Source organism: Bos taurus, chromosome 10 (genome assembly GCF_002263795.3).
Source record: "Bos taurus isolate L1 Dominette 01449 registration number 42190680 breed Hereford chromosome 10, ARS-UCD2.0, whole genome shotgun sequence".
Taxonomy (NCBI): Eukaryota; Metazoa; Chordata; class Mammalia; order Artiodactyla; family Bovidae; genus Bos; species Bos taurus.
Genome location: NC_037337.1, coordinates 72,657,111 through 72,673,014, shown reverse-complemented (window position 1 = coordinate 72,673,014; position 15,904 = coordinate 72,657,111). Strand labels below are relative to the sequence as shown.

The 15,904-nt window shown below is 38.6% G+C and overlaps 1 protein-coding gene across 2 annotated transcripts in view; it reads left to right on the top strand.

Moving 5' to 3' along the window:
- Positions 1–3,978: 3,978 nt before the first annotated feature.
- Positions 3,979–15,904, top strand: part of C10H14orf39 (chromosome 10 C14orf39 homolog) — a 49,446-nt gene continuing 37,520 nt past the window's right edge. The window contains exons 1-5 of one of the 2 annotated variants that reach the window (XM_015473263.3): positions 3,979–4,055; positions 5,000–5,061; positions 5,160–5,216; positions 6,231–6,357; positions 14,939–15,028. In XM_015473263.3, the coding sequence (XP_015328749.1) occupies positions 5,013–5,061; positions 5,160–5,216; positions 6,231–6,357; positions 14,939–15,028 (323 nt within the window). In that variant the 5' untranslated portion in view covers positions 3,979–4,055; positions 5,000–5,012. Of the gene's footprint in view, positions 4,056–4,918; positions 5,062–5,159; positions 5,217–6,230; positions 6,358–14,938; positions 15,029–15,904 lie in introns of those variants that run through there. The other variant, XM_059890886.1, reaches the window with a different exon arrangement.

The window sequence follows — 15,904 nt, the reverse complement described above, 5'->3', positions numbered from 1 at the left end:
AGGAAAGTTATGACCAACCTAGACAGCATATTCAAAAGCAGAGACATTACTTTGCCAACAAAGGTTCGTCTAGTCAAGGCTATGGTATTTCCAGTGGTCGTGTATGGATGTGAGAGTTGGACTGTGAAGAAAGCTGAGTGCCGAAGAATTGATGCTTTTGAACTGTGGTGTTGGAGAAGACTCTTGAGAGTCTCTTGGACTGCAAGGAGATCCAACCAGACCATTTTAAAGGAGACCAGTCCTGGATGTTCATTGGAAGGACTGATGTTGAAGCTGAAACTCCAATACTTTGGCCACCTCATGCGAAAGTTGACTCATTGGAAAAGACCCTGATGCTAGGAGGGATTGGGGGCAGGAGGAGAAGAGGATGACAAAGGACGAGATGGCTGGATGGCATCACCGACTTGATGCACATGAGTTTGCGTGAACTCCGGGAGTTGGTGATGGACAGGGAGGCCTGGCGTGCCGCAATTCATGGGGTCGCAAAGAGTCGGACATGACTGAGCGACTGAACTGAACTGAACTGAGATATGGGAAATGATAGGAGAGGAAGATTATCTAGGATAATGTCTAGGTTTCTGGTATGTACTGCTGGATACTGGCCCCATTCATGAAAAGAGAGATAATTTTAAAGGTTCAGGATTAGTTGGGGGAAACATGAGTTGTGTTTTGACTTATGTAGGCAGTTAGATTGATGGATCTGGAACTCAGAGGTTAAGTATTATGGAAAGTTTCTATTATTTTTGATTCCCCAGCATTTAAATCCATTTCTTATGCTTGGAGAAGTTCTTACCTTAACAGTCTGAAAGGACAAAAAGTGAACATGAACCTAGGTTTTTTTATCAAATGTACTCATCCAAAATTCTGGATTGGGAAAAAGTGACACAAAGAATTATGCCCTAGGAAGAATCCCCTCCTGGAAATGGTGGCAGTTGAAATAAGATCAAATTTATAGGATGGCTGTGGTACTAAACCACCTTGTGCTGGTAGTAATGATGTCAGTTGCAGATCTTGATATTTGTGGTTGTGGTTTCTGGACCACTCATTCTGAAGTATGAATTTGGGCACTGTTCCTTGCTATGCTGTTTCCTTGCTAGAGCTTGGTTCTTTAGCTATTATGGGGTTCTTTAGCTATTTTGTGTTACACAATATCCTTTTTAACAAATTTGATTTTTACTTAAATCAGCCAGAATCAACTTCTGTGTTTTTGTTTTTTTTTGGCCACTAAATACTTGAATTAATACTAGAAGTCTATGCCAGAGATACTTGTTTGTGAGTCATATATATAGTGGTAAGCTATAGATGGCTTCTCTGGTGGCTCTGATGGTAAAGAATCTGCCTGTATTCAGGAGGTGTGGGTTCAATTCCTGGGTCAGGAAGATCCTCTGGAGAAGGAAATGGCAACCCACTCCAATATTCTTGCCTGGGAAGTCCCATGGACAGAGGGGCCTAGCGGGCTATATAGTACATGGGGTCACAGAAAAGTTGGACACAACTTAGTGACTAAACAACAAACTATAGACAGAGATGAGAGTACTTAAACATAAGAGAACAGGATGAGAGAAAAGGGCTAGGATTGAGCCTCAAGAATTTAGTGACTGAGTAGAAGAAGATGAATCTGAAAGAGGAGATAGAGAAATTATTAGACGTAGGAGAAAAAAGAAAGTAAATACTGTATTCTAGAAGCCAAGATGTAGAATTATTAATTCTTACTTTACATTTGAGGAAGCTGAAGCTTTGGTTAGAAACTTGCCCAAAGGTTTGACTTCACAAATGACAGAACCAGAAGTTGAATCTCTGTCTAACTACAAAGACTATTTACAGAGTTGACTGGATGTGTACAAGAAGTGGGCTAGTGATAAAGAACCTTTCTGCCAATGCAGGAGATGTAAGAGATGCAGGTTGGATCCCTGGGTTGGGAAGATCCCCCTGGAGAAGGGCATGACAACCCACTCTCAGATTCTTGCCTGGAGAATTCCATGGACAGAGGAGCCTGGTGGGCTATAGTCCATGGGATCGCAAAGAGTCAGACATGCCTGAATTGACTTCGCAGGCATGCACACATGCATAGATAATAGGATACAGCTGGAAATACAGATTTGGGTGTTTTAAGCACATTTTGAATGAATAATCCAACAAACATATAGAAGAGGGGTAGAGTTAAAGAAAAAGCAAAGATAAGAGTCTGTAGTTGGGAAGTGATGGTGAGAGGGAAAGAAGTAGAAGCCAAAATCAGAGGGGCAGCTAAGAGAAATGTGGAAGTAGTTCTTTTAAGAAAGTATAGTGTCTTAGAAGTCAGGGTTAGGGTTACAGAAAATGTTAATGGGACCAAGTACAGGAAAGAGGAAAAAAGAAGGGAAGGGTAAGACTGAGAACATACCATTATATTTGGACTAAATTTTTTTTATTATCTGAAAAAGCAGTTAAATGTGTTAGGGTATAGTGGTTGGGTTGAAAATCAATGAGGAAAGGAGTGGAAAGGAATTGTAAGCAAGAGACATGTTTTTAATTGATAAATTTAGCAAAGTAAGAGTAGTACAGTGTAATTTTAAGAGGCAGCAGTTTTAAATTAAGAATTTCTTTAGATTCTGATTTGCATATGTGGCGCAAGAGGGGAAGGTGCTAATAATAGGGAGAATTTTAATGATTTGTCAGGGAAAATGTTTACGTGCATCAACATTCTATAAATTTTCAAACAGAACATTATATTTCATTGAGATTTAGAGGGGAGAATAAAATTTATTATTTAAAACTCTTCAGTAGATGGAATATCTTCATCTTTAATGCTTTTCCAGAAGGAATTTCTGGAATGGAATAAGGGGTAGTGGAGTTGGTAGAACTCAGGTGTATTTTTATGAGAGTATATTTTATAAGGATATACATAGATGTGAGTGTAAGTAAATTGATTTCCAGATCTCAATAAGGTGGTTTTTCTAGGTCTCCACAATTTTACATAAGAAAATCTACTATTAAATTGAAGTGGATCAGCTTTTTTTATCTGTCAAGTTTTCTTAGCAGTCATAGCAATGCAGTGCCAGCAAGACTAATGATAATTTAGCCTTTATGTCCATTGTCTCATACCTTCCTAAAAAGGGATAACTAATAAATATAAACAAGTATAAGAACAAAGCTTCTAAATCTCTTATGTCATCAAATTTACATTAAATTAGCCTTGATGACTCACTATCATTGATACTAATAAGCACAGCATTATATCACATTATAATAAAACTGGTTATTGCATATATGATCTGAAGTACTTAAGAAAAATCTCTGAAAGTATCTTTTTCATTTTAATAATCTGTGAAACAATTTAGGTGTAGGGAATTGAGAAAATTATTTACATCATTTTCACCGGGAATAATCCCATTGGCTAAGGAGCCTGGCAGGCTACAGTCTATGGGATCGCAAAGGAGTACTTCGTGGCTAAACAACAATACAAATAATGAAGGCAGTTTGGGGGGACTATTTGTCTAAATCATTGTGAACAAGTTATAAACCATAAATAAGTTATAAGTTATAAAGTGAATTCTTTATTTCACCTTAGATATGCAAGGTCTAAGAGTATAAATTACAAAGACAGCATTTTGGAAAGAAAATATTAATGTACATTTTATTTGAAACTAAACAAATACCACTCTCAAAATGTTTGTTAAATTAAAATGTATTTGAATTCTTAGACTTGCTTTTCAGCGAGTTTTGAATCCTGAATGCGAAATTGAATTTTGACGATTGATTCGAGTGGTTTTTGTTGTCATGTTAAGGTTAATGTCAATTTTATTGCTCTTCTCCGAAATGCATTTTAAACTGTTATTTCACAAAAGGAATGGCTAGTCTTAGGGAAAGAAAACAACACCTCCCGACGGGTTTCCTAGCCTGGGTCTAGGGCTTCTGATCCCAGCAGGTCTCGGGCGGCGGGATGCTTGATTCTCGCTTCGCGGGGGAGGGAGGCGTGAGCGCAGCCGCGCCGGTCTCGCGGGGAGTCGGACCTTGCTTTTCAGCGCGATCTGGAGCTCCGGCGGTGGGCTTCGCGCGGCTGGGTGGGGCCGAGCGAGGTAGAGGCGGGGCTCGGACCGGTCTGTGTGGCGATCTGCTGTCGCGTCCTCGGCTCTCGCCACCCAGAGTAGAGTGTGGGATCCGGGAAGGAAGGGTGGGCGTTCGGGTCCCAGAGGGGGTCACTGTGAGGTGCATGGGGAAGAACTGTGGATGGCGGTTATTCCGAGGGCAGGCGGCCATGAAGGGTTTGTGAGGCCGGAGGGCCCTGTCCCCGGAGTGTGACTGGAGGTTGCGTTCTGGGGGCTTTCCCGGCCCGTGGCCTCGCTTTCTGCCGCACTGCAGCTCGAGGCTTCGGGGGTCGCCGGGAGGCTGGAGTGTCGGGGACAGTCTCGGGTGAAAAGAAGCGAGTAGTCTCTGAAGGGAGTCGGCGAGCAAACTCCCCGCTTAAGAACGCGCGGGAAGAGTAGTAGCTCTTCGACTCTGTGGTGAAGAGTGGTCCAAACCCCGCCTCAGGCGTTTGTTTGTTTGTTTGTTTTAACGCGACTTGGTAGTCCAGTAAATACCTCCACTTTTAGATTCTTGGTGGTAAATTCGCAAGTGTCAAATTGCACGGTTCCTGTAGGTTTTACCTAGCTGTTGGTGAAGGAATTTCAGAATTTTGCTACGCGTAGTACTCACGCCGAGAAAGGACATTCAGAGATGACCGTTTATTGTAAAGAGCATGTCCTTTGGAGAAATCTGGGTGTCTGTGGACTCCAGATTATTCAGTGACTTATGGCACTACCATGTATAAACAATTGTGAACTTTTAGTAATGCAACGACATTCAATTTACTATGTATAATTGTATATATTTATTTTAATATATATAACGACATCATTTGTTTAAATGCCTGCCCAGTACCGAGATGAAGGTGTCTCTTCCATCCATATTTTTCTGTAATAATACTCTGTCAAAAGGTTTTTAGAAAATCCTTCCTTATTATTATTATTTTTCTTTTTAGCAAAGTGTCCAAGATGAATGACAGCCTATTTGTCAGTCTGGACAGACTTTTGCTAGAATTTGGTAGGTATAAAATGAAAATAAAGAAGTAGGTAACAATTTGTATTATTATTTGACATTTGAACAATGAAATGAAGTTACAAAAAAATTATTTATTTTAGTTTTCCAGTATGAACAAGATATAAGTACTAAAGAAGATATAGTTCAGCGAATTAACAGTAAGTAGTTTTGCATGACAAAGATGTTTTAATTTTTTATAGAATATAAGATGTTATGCAGTTGCTTGGTTTAGGGTAATTTATAGTTGGCATTAGAGCTCCCCCTTCTATCTAGTGAATAATAATAAGCTATTTACCCTAGCTAGTTTTTCAATAGTACATGTCGGTATTCTGTATTCAGCATTTAATTATTTTGTGTTTAGGAATTTTAAGTAGAAATCACTCATAATTACATAAAATTGAAAATATTTTTTCTTCAATACAGGTTATTTCAAACATTTGAGTAAAAAATTTTAAATATTTTTAGAAATCATCAAAAGTCAGTGGCCAGGATTAATGGATGCCACATTTTCAGGATTGCTAATTATTAAAATTAATATTATGAGTAGAATGATAAAGCAAATTATATAAATGTAGTGTTTTAAGATCCTACATAAAAACTATCAAAAGAAGCTACAATCATTATTTCTAATAGTTCTGAAAGGTTTAATAAATTTGTTTATCTTTTCTGTAACAAAAGAGAATAGGGAATTAAGAATTTGTTTTAATTTTTTAAAGAAATTACATTTTATTTTTATCTTGTGTTTACTCACTAGTGACAAAGAAATAAGTGAATTGAAGATATATTAAATAATGACTTGGAATTGATTAATAGAAATTTCACATTTGTCAAAAACAACTCAAGTTAGTATCATGTGAATAAATGTTTACATGAACTCATAACATCATAAGATACCATTGATCTTAGACATTTCTTAATCTAGCCCTCTTACATTAGAGATGGAACGGGGGACATTTCTCTTCAATCTCAAACACGACTTCTTAGCTTCTGGGTCTAGGACCAAGCCTGACTGGTCCTGTGCTCTTTAGGGCCCTTCCCATCTCAAGCTTCACTTCCTGTCCATTCTTTGGTTCTCCTTTTTTAGGTCAGTTGCCATATCTTTTTTCCTACTGTATTTGTTTATTTTTAATTTATAATTTCTCCTTAAGAAAATAAATATTTCTGTTTTCTAGAATGCTTTGAAGATATTAAAGAATACAAAGCTACTGTTTGTAAGATACATGAAACTATAAATACGACAGATGAGGAAATTGGTCATTACTGTAAACATAGTAAAGAGATCAAAGACAACTGTAGTAAGTGAGTATTTTAAAGAAACTTTCAATAATTGTCATTAGATTCTCTTATTCAGGAGTATTGAGTTCATAGTTGAAGACACTGTTGCTTGAAAGAGGTATTTTATATTGGACTTCCCTGGTAGCTCAGACGGTAAAGCGTCTGTCTACAATGTGGGAAACCTGGGTTTGATTTCTGGGTCCGGAAGATTCCCTGGAGAAGGAAATGGCAACTCACTCCAGTACTCTTGCCTAGAAAATCCCATGGACGGAGGAGCCTGGTGTCCATGGGGTCGCAAAGAGTCGGACACGACTGAGCGACTTCACTTCACCAATATTAGGAAAATGATGAATCAGGTCTTCAAATTTCCTTGTTACAAGACACTGTAAAAGGGATAACAGAAGGTTCAAAAGAAAGAAGTAAGTGTTGTAAGTGAGGTGAAAGTCACTCAGTCATGTCTGACTGTTTGTGACTTCATGGACTATGCAGTCCATGGAATTCTCCAGACCAGAATACTGGAGTGAGTAGCCATTCCCTTCTCCAGGGGATCTTCCCAGCCCAGAGATTGAACTCAGGTTTCCTGCATTGCAGGCAGATTCTTTACCAGCTGAGCCACAAAGGAAGCCCAAGAGTACTGGAGTGGGTAGCCTATCTCTTTTCCAGAGGATCTTTCTCACCTAGCAATTGAAGTGGGGTCTCTTGCAATGCAGGCGGATTCTTTACCAACTGAGCTATCAGGAAAGCCCTAAGATCTCTCTAGTTCAAATCCAGTTAGTATAAATATAATATTTTGAATAATCTAGACTCAGTATAGAAAATTCCTATTAGATAAATGGATCTAAAATAATTTTCATCTTTGAATTTTCAAGATCTTTTTGTCTAAGGGAACTAGCCCAAAATTAGTAGCTTTTCAAAATAAAACTATTTAGTATCTTAATTCTTTCAGTATAGTCTCACATCCTATTCTAATATTTATATCTATTAATATTATTTAAGACAAACATTTTGAAGCAAAGACTTGTTGTTTTTTTTTTTACTAAGACTTGTTAATGGAACCTAATTGTATGATCAGGTACTTACAAAAATAAAGTGTGTTAGCTTTCTGTATTTAATTTTATGTGGGCCACTGTCTTTGTATTAAGTACTAAAGAATCATACCTGTTTTAAAATGTTTTGTTATTTTAAAATTTCATAAGCTTTTTGGTTTCCCTTATTACTTTTTCTTAGTCGTTTTAAATAAAAGTGACACATGCCTAGTATAAAAATTCAAAGAGTATGCAAATATATGGAGTAAAAAGTCTCTCCCTGTCTGTAGTCCCCACCCCCACCCTGTCCTCTTTCTTATAGGTAATCACTCTTAACAGTGAGCACCCTTTCAGACCTTTTAAAATATACATTCAACACCATTACTACGTATGCTTATTTATATATCTACCTGTATTTCTGACTTTGCTTGTCTCAAAAATGCAATCATACTGTTCTGATTTTTCAACTTGTTTTTAAAATTTAACAATATGTAATGTAAATGGTACTATACATGTGATGATTGTGTATAGATTTCATTCTTTTTTTAACAGCTCCGTAGTATTTTATAGTATTGATGCATCCTAAGTTACTTAATCATTCTCCTATTAATACACATTTTGGTTATTTACAGTTATTTCCTATTATAAGCAATATATACAGGTCTCCTTCCATATTTCTAGAACTGCTGCTATAGAATGAACTCCTGGAAATGGCATTGCTAGATCAGAGAGTATGCATGTTTAAATATTTGATAAATAATTCTAAACTTCTCTCCAAAAAAATTATACTAACTTATACTTTCACCAACAATATATGAGAGTTTCTAGTCCTCACAACCTTGCTAACACTGAAATTATCAATGTTTAAATTTTTTTTTTGGCAGTATCATTAACAAAACACTATGTACTGTTCAACTTTTTCTTTGAGGTATACTGCAGTAGGTTTTACCAGTTCAGTTCAGTTCAGTCGCTCAGTCGTGTCTGACTCTTTGCGACCCCATGAATTGCAGCACGCCAGGCCTCCCTGTCCATCACCAACTCCCGGAGTTCACTCAAACTCACTTCCATTGAGTCGGTGATGCCACCCAGCCATCTCAGCCTCCGTCGTCCCCTTCTCCTCCTGCCCCCAATCCCTCCCATCTGGGTATTGTTTTTGCTTTGGCTCCATCCCTTCATTCTTTCTGGAGTTACTTCTCCACTTATCTCCAGTAGCATACTGGGCACCTACTGACCTGGGGAGTTCCTCTTTCAGTATCCTATCGTTTTGCCTTTTCATACTGTTCATGGGGTTCTCAAGGCAAGAATACTGAAGTGGTTTGCCATGCCCTTCTCCAGTGGACCACATTCTGTCAGACCTCTCCACCATGACCTGCCCGTGGTTTCCCTCAATTAGCTGCAGTGGGTTCTGGAAAATTACTGGTAGTTTCTCCTTAGAACCTACTGTGTTCAAGATGTACTTTATACAAGATTATTCTCTGCTGGGTTCTGAGGACAGTTAGTAGGATCTGTTGATTTTAATGCACAAATACCTCTAGTTCATGATTTCAGCTTGTGGCTAAGTGATTTAAATGTGAAATATGAATTCATGAAAGTATGAGAAGACAATATAGGTGACTATAATCTTTGAGAGAAGATCTTTCTATGTCATCAAAGGTAGAAATCACACTGGGAAAAAATGGTAAATATACATAGAAATTAAAAAGAAAAACACCTCAAATTGATACAAAAAGCAAAAAGATAAAGTAGAAAAACATCAAAGAAGGGTTAATTTTAAAAATATAAAGTGCTTGTAGAAATTAGTAATAAAGAGCCAAAGCCCCATTAGAAAAAATGGGCAAAGACAGTAAATAAGTAAATACCAAAGTGAAGAAATGTATGTCTAATGAACATGTGAACAAATGCTCAATCTTACTAACGATCAAAGACATCCAAATTAAAGCAATAATATTATATATTATTGTACATTATTTTGCCTTTAAGTTTTACAGAAATTTAAAGAAGGTTAATACCTGGTATTGGCCAGGAAATAAGAAAATCACCTTGCTCGCACAATGTAGGAATATGTTGTTGTTGTTGTTCAGTCAGTCAGTCGTGTCTGACTCTTTGCAATCCCATGGACTGTAGCATTCCAGGCTTCCCTGTCCTTCACCATCTCCTGGAGCTTGTTCAAACTCATGTCCATTGAGTTAGTGATGCCGTCAACCATCTTGTCCTTTGTTATCCCCTTCTCCTCCTGCCTTCAGTCTTTCCCAGCTTCCCAAGAGTCAACTCTTCACATCAGGTGGCCAAAGTGTTGGAGCTTCAGCCTCAGTTCTTCCAGTGAATATTCTGGATTGATTTGTTTTTAGGATTGACTGGTTGATCTCCTTTCTGTCCAAGGGACTTTCAAGAGTCTTCTCCAACACCACAGTTGAGGCATCAATTCTTCAATGCTCAGCCTTCTTTATGGTCCAACTCTCATATCCATACATGACCACTGGAAAAATCATAGCCTTGACTAGACGGACCTTTGTTGGCAAAGTAATGTCTCTGCTTTTGAATATGCTGTCTAGGTTAGTCATAGTTTTTTTTCCAAGGAGCAAGTGTCTTTTAATTTCATGGCTGCAGTCACCATCTACAGTGATTTTGGAGCCCCCCAAAATAAAGTCTGTCACTGTTTTCATTGTTTCCCCATCTATTTGCCATGAAGTAATAGGACCAGATGCCGTGATCTTCATTTTTTGGATGTTGAGTTTTAAGCCAGCTTTTTCACTCTCCTCTTTCACTTTCAAGAGGCTCTTTAGTTCTTTGGTTTCTGTCATAAGGGTGGTGTTATCACATATCTGAGGTTATTGATATTTCTCCCTGCAATCTTGATTCCAACTTGTGTTTCATCCAGCTCGGCATTCCCAGTGAAGTAATCTGCATATAAGTTAAATAAACATGGTGATAATATACAGCCTTGATGTACTACATACCCAATTTTAAACCAGTCCATTGTTCCATGTCCAGTTCTAACTGATGCTTCTTGACTTGCATACAGGTTTTGCAGGAGGCAGGTAAGGTGATCAGATATTCCCATCTCTTTAAGAATTTTCCACAGCTTGTTGTGATCTACACAGCAAAGGATTTTAGCACAGTCAATGAAGCAGATGTTTTTCTGGAACTCTCTTGCTTTTTAGATAATCCAACGGATGTTGGCAGTTTGATCTCTGGTTCCTCTGCCTTTTCTGAATCAGAAAGTTCCCAGTTCACATACTATTGAAGCCTTGCTTGGAGAATTTTGAGCATTACTTTGCTAGTGTGTGAGATGAGTGCAATTATGCAGTAGTTTGAACATTTTTGTCATTGCCTTTCTTTGGGATTGGAATGAAAACTGATCTTTTCCAGTCCTGTGGCCACTGCTGAGTTTTCCAAGTTTGCTGGCATATTAAGTGCAACATTCACAGCATCATCTTTGAGGAATTCAACTGGAATTTCCAACACCTCCATTAGCTTTGTTTGTAGTGATGCTTCCTAAGGCCCACTTGACTTCACATTCCAGGATGTCTGGCTCTAGGTGAGTGATCACGCCATCGTGGTTATCTGGGTCATTAAGATCTTTTTTGAATAGTTCTTCTGTGTATTCTTGCCAAGTCTTCTTAATGTCTTCTGCTTCTGTTAGGTCCATACCATCTCTCTCCTTTATTGTGCCCCTCTTTGCATGAAGTATTCCCTTGGTATCTCTAATTTTCTTGAAGAGATCGCTAGTCTTTCCCATTCTATTGTTTTCCTCTTTCTTTGCATTGATCACTTAGGAAAGCTTTCTTAACTCTCCTTGCTTTTCCTCGAAACTCTGCATTCAGATGGATATATCTTTGCCTTTCTCCTTTGTCTTTCACTTCTCTTCTTTTCTCAGCTATTTGTAGGGCCTCCTCAGACAACCATTTTGCCTTTTTGCATTTCTTTTTCTTGGGGATGGTCTTGATCACCACCTCCTGTACAATGTTCTGAACCTCCATCCATAGTTCTTCAGACATTCTCTCTATCAAATCTAATCCCTTGAATCTATTTTTCACTTCCACTGTATAAGTGTAAGGGATTTGATTTAGGCCATACCTGAATTATGGCTAGTGGTTTTTCCCACTTTCTTCAATTTAAGTCTGAATTTGGCAATAAGAAGTTCATGATCTGAGCCATAGTCAACTCCTGGTCTTGTTTTTGCTAACTGTATAGAGCTTCTCCATCTTTGGCTGCAAAGAACATAATCAGTCTGATTTCAGTATCGATCATCTGGTGAAGTCCATGTGTAGTCGTCTTTTATGTTGTTGGAAGAGGGTGTTTACTATGACCAGTGCATTCTCTTGGCAAAACTCTGTTAGCCTTTGCTCTGCTTCATTTTGTACTCCAAGGCCAAACTTGCCTGTTACTTCTTGACTTCCTACTTTTGCATTCCAGTCCCCTATAATGAAAAGGACATATTTTTTTGGATGTTAGTTCTAGAAGTTCTTGTAGGCCATCATAGAACTGTTCAACTTCAGCTTCTTCAGCGTTACTGGTTGGGGCATAGATTTGGATTACCATGATATTAAATGGTTTGCCTTGGAAACGAACAGAGATCATTCTGTCGTTTTTGAGATTGCACCCAAGTACTACATTGTGGACTCTCTTGTTAACTATGAGGGCTACTCCATTCTTCCTAGGGGATTCTTGCCTACAGTAGTAGATGTAATGGTCATCTGAATTAAATTCACCCATTCCAGTTCATTTTAGTTCACTGATTCCTAAAATGTTGACATTCATTCTTGCCATCTCTTGCTTGATCACTTCCAATTTAACTTGATTCATGGTCCTAACATTCCAGGTTCCTATGCAGTATTATTCTTTATAGCTTCAGACTTTATTTTCACCACCAGACACATCCACAACTGGGCATTGTTTCCACTTTGGCTCAGTCTCTTCATTCTTTTTGGAGCTATTTCTTCACTCCTCTCCAGTAGCATATTGGGCACCTACTGACCTGGGAAGTTCATCTTTCAGTGTCATATTTTATGCCTTTTCATACTGTTCATAGGGTTCTCAAGGTAAGAATGCTGAAGTGGTTTGCCATTTCCTTCTCCAGTGGACTGAACTCTCCACCATGACCAGTCTGTCTTGGGTGGCCCTACATGGCATGGCTCATAGTTTCATTGAGTTAGACAAGGCTGTGATCCATGTGATCAGTTTGATTAGTTTTCTGTGATTGTGGTTTTCATTCTATCTGCCCTCTGGTAGATAAGGATAAAAGGCTTGTGCTGCTGCTAAGTCGCTTCAGTAGTGTCTGACTGTGCGACCCCATAGACGGAAGTCCACCAGGCTCCCCTGTCCCTGAGATTCTCCAGGCAAGAACACTGGAGCGGGTTGCCATTTCCTTCTCCAGTGCATGAAAGTGAAAAGTGAAAGTGAAGTCGCTCAGTCGTGTCTGACTCTTAGCGACCCCAGGGACTGCAGCCCACCAGGTTCCTCCATCCATGGGATTTTCCAGGCAAGAGTACTGGAGTGGGGTGCCACTGTAGAAGCTCCTTGATTAGAGTTACTGGCTCTGGGGCAAACAGGTCTTGCTCTGATGGGCACGGCCATGCTCAGTAGATTTTTAATCCAATTTTCTGCTGATGGGTGGGGCTGTGTTCCCTCCCCGTAGTTTGGCCTGAGGGCAAACTATGGTAGGGGTACTGTAGCCATGAAATTAAAAGACACTTACTCCTTGGGGCTTCCCTGGTGGCTCAGATGGTAAAACGTCTGCCTGCAATGCGGGAGACCTGGGTTTGATTCCTGGGTCGGGAAGATCCCCTGGAGAAGGAAATGGCAATCCACTCCAGCACTCTTACCTGGAAAATCCCATGGACAGAGGAGCCTGATAGGCTACAGTCCATGGGGTCACAAAGAGTCGGACACAACTGAGCAACTTCACTTTCTTTCACTTTACTCCTTGGAAGGAAAATTATGACTAACCTAGATAGCATATTCAAAAGCAGAGACATTACTTTGCCAACAAAGGCCTATCTAGTCAAGACTATGGTTTTTCCAGTAGTCATGTATGGATGTGAGAGTTGGACTGTGAAGAAAGCTGAGTGCCGAAGAATTGATACTTTTGAACTGTGGTGTTGGAGAAGACTCTTGAGAGTCCCTTGGACTGCAAGGAGATCCAACCAGTCCATTCTAAAGGAGATCAGTCCTGGGTGTTCATTGGGAGTACTGATGCTGAGGCTGAAACTCCAATACTTTGGCCACCTCATGTGAAGAACTAACTCATTGGAAAAGACTCTGATGCTGGGAGGGATTGGGGGCAGGAGGAGAAGGGGACGACAGAGGATGAGATGTCTGGATGGTATCACCGACTTGATGGACATGAGTTTGAGTGAACTCTGGGAGTTAGTGATGGACAGGGAGGCCTGGCGTACTGTGATTTATGGGGTCGCAAAGAGTTGGACATGACTGAGCGACTGAACTGAACTTAACTGAAAGAGTCTCTTGATGAGGGTGAAAGAGGAGAGTGAAAAAGTTGGCTTAAAACTCAGCATTCAAAAATCTAAGATCAGGGCACCTGGTCCCATCTCTTCATGGCAAATACAAGGGGAAAAAGTGGAAGCAGTGACAGATTTTCTTTTCTTGGGCTCCAAAGTCACTGCAGACAGTGACAGGTGCTGCCATGAAATTAAAAGACACTTGCTCATTGAAAGGCAAGCTATAACAAACAGAAACAGTATATTAAAAAATGGAGACATCACTTTATCTACAAAGATCTGTAGAGTCCGTTTTTCAGTAGTCATGTACGGATGTGAGTTGGTCTGTAAAGAAGACTGAGCACCAAAGAATTGATGCTTTCGAATTGTGTTGGAGAAGACTCTTGAAAGTTGCATGGATTGCAAGGAGATCAAACCCATCAATCCCAAAGGAAATTGACCCTGAATATTCATCAGAGGGACTGATGCTGGAGCTGAAGATCCAATACTTTGACCACCTGATGCAAAGAGCCAACTCATGGAAAAGACCCTGATGCTGGGAAAGATTGAAAGCAAAAGGAGAAGGGAGTGGCATAGGATGAGATGGTTAGATAGCATCACTGACTCACTGGACATGAATTTGAGCAAACTCTGGGAGATGGTAAAATAAGGGGAGCCTGGAATGCTGCAGTTCATGGGGTCACAAAGAGTTGGTTATGATTTAGCAACTGAACAGCAACAACTCTATAAATATTTACTCCAATAGAATTTCTTAACCAAGATCTTATAAGTATGATGAGAAAGATAGCCTGATGCCAACACTCTATACAACATAGAGTGTTGCAGAGTATATTCCAGAGATGTCATTGCAATACACAACCCAGGCATGTCAAATTTGTTCCTTCCCTAGTCATGGTTCCCAAACAAACTTTATGTGAAAATTAGTGGATGTTGACATTCAAACATGTATACAATTGCATGTATGGTCATAGTGGTGATGATGGGAAATGGGAATGTTTTTCTTGATGTAAGCTTATTTTCTCCATGAAAGGAAAGATTGTTTAAGTGGTTACATTCATTTTTATCATTTCTTCAATTTATTATTCTTAGATGCTAATTACAGTATTTTTTTTTCCATAGCTGGAAGCCAACATGTGATGTATTTCATAAACATGAAGACTACATGCAGGAGCAATTTATTATTTATCAAGAAACTATTGAAAAAGACAAGTACAGTATAAATATTAATTTAAGCTTATCAATTCTATAAGTTAGTTTTAATAAGACATTATTTGTAAAAATACTAATTGAAAAATGTACACAAAATTTTTTAAAAGTAAATCCACTGTTTTGGACTCTTTGGTTGTCATTGTTGGCCTACCTATTTGTTATAAAGCTCTTTCTAACCTTGGATATATTTAAACATGTCCTTAGCATAGTAACTATCAGTAGGAATATAAAGCAGAGTGCTTCAATTAATGTTTTTAATGACTGAGTTGCTATGGTCAAACACCTTAAGGAGTAGCCTCTTATAAAGTTAGCTTATGAGAAAATTGGAATATTGGCTTTAAAAGGGTATTTTTATATAAAATTTGTGTTTTTCAGTTGGTTAGTGGGATATTATATTCTGATGGAGAAATATTAATATTTGTATGGGTTTATTATGTGTTAAATCACTTGGTTTGGGGAATTAAATGTAGTTAGTGAATATAATGAAACACAGTGAGGAACTTGGAACACATTATATAATAATTTCACTTAATTAAAAAAAATTAAATGTTTTTATTTTTAACATAATTGGATAAGAACAGTATCAATTTTATTTTTAATTTTTATTTTATTTTTTTTACTATTTCCACCCCCCCCCCAGCTTTATTGAGGTATAATTGATGTATGACCTAGTGGTTTTCCTTATTTTCTTCAATTTAGGTCTGAATTTTTCAGTAAGGAGCTCATGATCTGAGCCACAGTCAACTCCAGGTCTTCTTTTTGCTGACTGTATAGAGTTTCTCCATCGTCGACTGCAAAGAATATAATCAGTTTTGGCATTGACCATTTGGTGATATCCATGTGAAGAATTGTCTGTTGTGTTGCTGGAAGAGAGTG